Source organism: Pseudomyrmex gracilis, unplaced genomic scaffold (genome assembly GCF_002006095.1).
Source record: "Pseudomyrmex gracilis isolate BER0280 unplaced genomic scaffold, ASM200609v1 scaffold_4184, whole genome shotgun sequence".
Taxonomy (NCBI): domain Eukaryota; kingdom Metazoa; phylum Arthropoda; class Insecta; order Hymenoptera; family Formicidae; genus Pseudomyrmex; species Pseudomyrmex gracilis.
This window is the reverse complement of record NW_018024768.1, coordinates 2142-5281: the sequence shown is the minus strand read 5'-3', so window position 1 is coordinate 5281 and position 3140 is coordinate 2142. Positions and strand designations below refer to the sequence as shown.

Below are 3140 nucleotides of genomic sequence, written 5' to 3'. Positions count from 1 at the left end.
CCGCACTTCCCTCGGAGCTCCTGAATTAAAACCGGCCTAGTATCACTACTTGCCTAGGTGGTAGCGGCTTGGGTTTACGCGGCAATGGCGGCTGCGGTGTCGTTGTTGTCGTCGTAGTTGGTGTGACCGTCGGAGGGACAAATGTAGAGACCGGTGGTAGTTCAGGTGCATTCGGGTTAGGCCCATAATGGTTTTGCACAGCCAGAACATTATCAAGGCTGAGTGTAACAGGCACGAACGCGTACATTACCGAATTATCGTGTGGGCTGTGCTCTATTCCTAAAGCATGCCCAATCTCATGAGTCAGTGTGTGCAACAGATGATCCTTATTCCATGGATTTTAAGTGAGCTGCACGTGCCACTGTTCCTCATTGTCGATATGTATCTCAGAGACATGGTTGAGATCTCCGTTGGGATAATACGCGTGAGCGAGTACTCCACCACGACCATCAAAGTCAAACGGGCACATAGTATCCGAGTAATGCTTATCCCACATAGTGTGCCGTCCACCTTTATATGAAATCAAAATGTTAGGATTGTGCACGCTGCGTGTAAAAGTCAGCGATGAATTCGCCGCCCACAGAGCAAACGCAGTTTCCGCTATTTGTACATTCGCTCTAGAAGCGAATAAAAAGTTCCATGTAAGATGTGTAGTCGGCCACTTGTGTATGTACTCCTTGTTCAAGTAACGCGTCTGGATGTCTCGAACTCCACAACGCGGTCTGTTCATTGTGCGCATCGTTTCCGCGTTTAATTCACCATTTATAGGTAGATTGTAGAATTCTTGAAAAAGCGAGACAGCGTGATTCAACGCGCTCTCGGAAATCAATGAGTTTTCAGCGTTGTCCTCTAGGTAACCGTACTTGCGTAGGAACGCGATAGCGGTCTCTCCTCCATCGACAACGCTCCTCTTTGTCGTATTTGTCATCGACCTCGTCAACGCGATCGACGTCGACGCCGCGAACGCGACGAACAGCGCGAGAAACGTCAGCGACAACGCGAGCGACGTCATCGTCTTTGCGCGCGAACTGATATTAAATAACGGTCGATTGCCGCGCGGGTGGCGATCAAAGAAGGGAGGGCGCAACAATTGCAATAATTTACAGAACAAATAACATCAACGTAATTGCAAATAAAACAGCTGTTGCACGCACGGCAATATATATTTAGTACAAGGAAAACCGCAACGCGCGCCAGACGGCTGCAGCGAAAGCGTAAAAACTCTGGAAGTCTTGAGACGTTGTATATAGAGCTGCATCCGAAAGTTGCGGCTGATCTCGCAAATCCAAGACGCGCGCTAAGAATAACGCACAGAATTAATCAGAATGCTACGGATATTGCGGAGACGCTCTACTGTTCTCAGTACTGTTTCTAAGAGAAATAGTTCTGATTGGAACGTCCTGTAGGATATGTAAATATCCACAAAAATGTGTCCAACCGCATAATGGTAATGAAATTAATATTTCGTAGAAAAATTGATGCACATGCTGGGGATAAGCATCCGCTGCAACAAACTATAAAAGGATAATGCACGCAGAGCAAAATATGTAGAAAATTTTAAAAATCACAGCAATGGATAGACTAGACAAGTGCGTTGATGCAGCGGACCGTGTTGTAGCTGCTGCTGAAGCTCTGATCTATAAGGCTAAAAACAGTTGGCTAAACAAATTACAGAAGTGAAGAAGATCAACCAAACAAATACGGAAAGCGGAAGAGAGATAGATTCTTTGTGATAACGCCAAATCCTATGGAAGAGACGATCCTGCTACAACAACTGTAAGTGTCACAAGAAAAAATAAATAAATAAATAAAATAAAGTAAATATAATGAATAACATTACAATATATTAAAAAACACATTAAATAAAATGCACTAAATTGAATAAAATAAAATACAAGAAATAAAATGAATATAATAATTAAGAAGAAGTATATACAATTTAGTTATTTATTATGTGTGTTATGTTATTACAGATTTAACATACACCACCAAATACATATGTGTAGCGAAGACGTTACAGCGATGACGTATAGCTCCGAGGCCATCGTTCGGGACGGAAGATACATACAACAACGGATCACAGAGGATGACGATGCAGCCGAATAATAAAAATGAAAAAAATAAATATGTACAAAAACACAAAAGATATATACTAGATAGACATTAATGTAAAAACAATAAAAAATGTGAATAAACAAAACTAAAAGAGAGAGACACGTCAGAGCATATGTGTTTATACTTCCCTGAACATAAATTAATTATAGATCATAAGAACAAATTGTATAGAAAAATGCCACACACACTACAATATATGTAAATACATGTCTTTATTCATACACATATAGCGACATATAAATGGACAATATATATAACAATATATAATAAAATATATATTATTTTTAATTTAAAGAATGAATATATAGAGCACTATACATAACAATTTTTTAATTCAAAGAATGAATATATATAGAGTAATATAGTTAAGAATATATAGAGAGTATAGTTAAGAAACAATACAAAGCTACAGGTCGCTCAACGTATCGTTCCGTGTTGACCACCACGCGTATAGTTTACACACGTCTCCATAGCGCAATTTCTCGAGTGGTTTCCACAGTTGAAAACTCGCGAATCGTCGAGATTTCGCAGACTGTCGATGTCCTCGTAGTCGAAGTCGATGGTTTCGATGATGATGTCACAATCGTTGACGACGTCACCGACGATCTTTGTCAACTACTGCTTCTTCTCGACTCCTTTTACATACACCAGTGTAGACCCGTTGTTCGATACGCATGACAGAGCGTTTTGAAGCATCGGCTTCAAGCGTTGATATTCCACCGTTCCATCGGTCCAGTGCAGGCTGTGATGGTTGACCGTGAGCCAGCACGCTCGCGTCTGCTCGGCTTTTGTCAACAGGTTCCACGACATAGGTTCTCGAAACACATGATGAATCAGCTCGCGTCCGTTCCGAAGTATCGCCGCTTCCTTAGTTATAAAGTTGTTATCCCCCAATCATAAAACCTTGAAGATCCACAAATATAGGTATGTTTACTGAGGAACGCAAAATAGTGGACAGTAGTTAAGATATAGGGGTTTCGATGCAGGGTGCTCCGAGGGGGGTGAGGGGGTCGGGGGTAATCGGG

At 41.5% G+C, this 3140-nt stretch overlaps 1 protein-coding gene across 1 annotated transcript; it reads right to left on the bottom strand.

Annotated features, from left to right (window-relative positions):
* Positions 1-340: 340 nt before the first annotated feature.
* Positions 341-1012, bottom strand: LOC109863327 (matrix metalloproteinase-24-like). The gene has a single exon (XM_020443572.1). It carries the CDS (start codon positions 1010-1012, stop codon positions 341-343), a length of 672 nt encoding a protein of 223 aa, XP_020299161.1.
* Positions 1013-3140: the final 2128 nt, after the last annotated feature.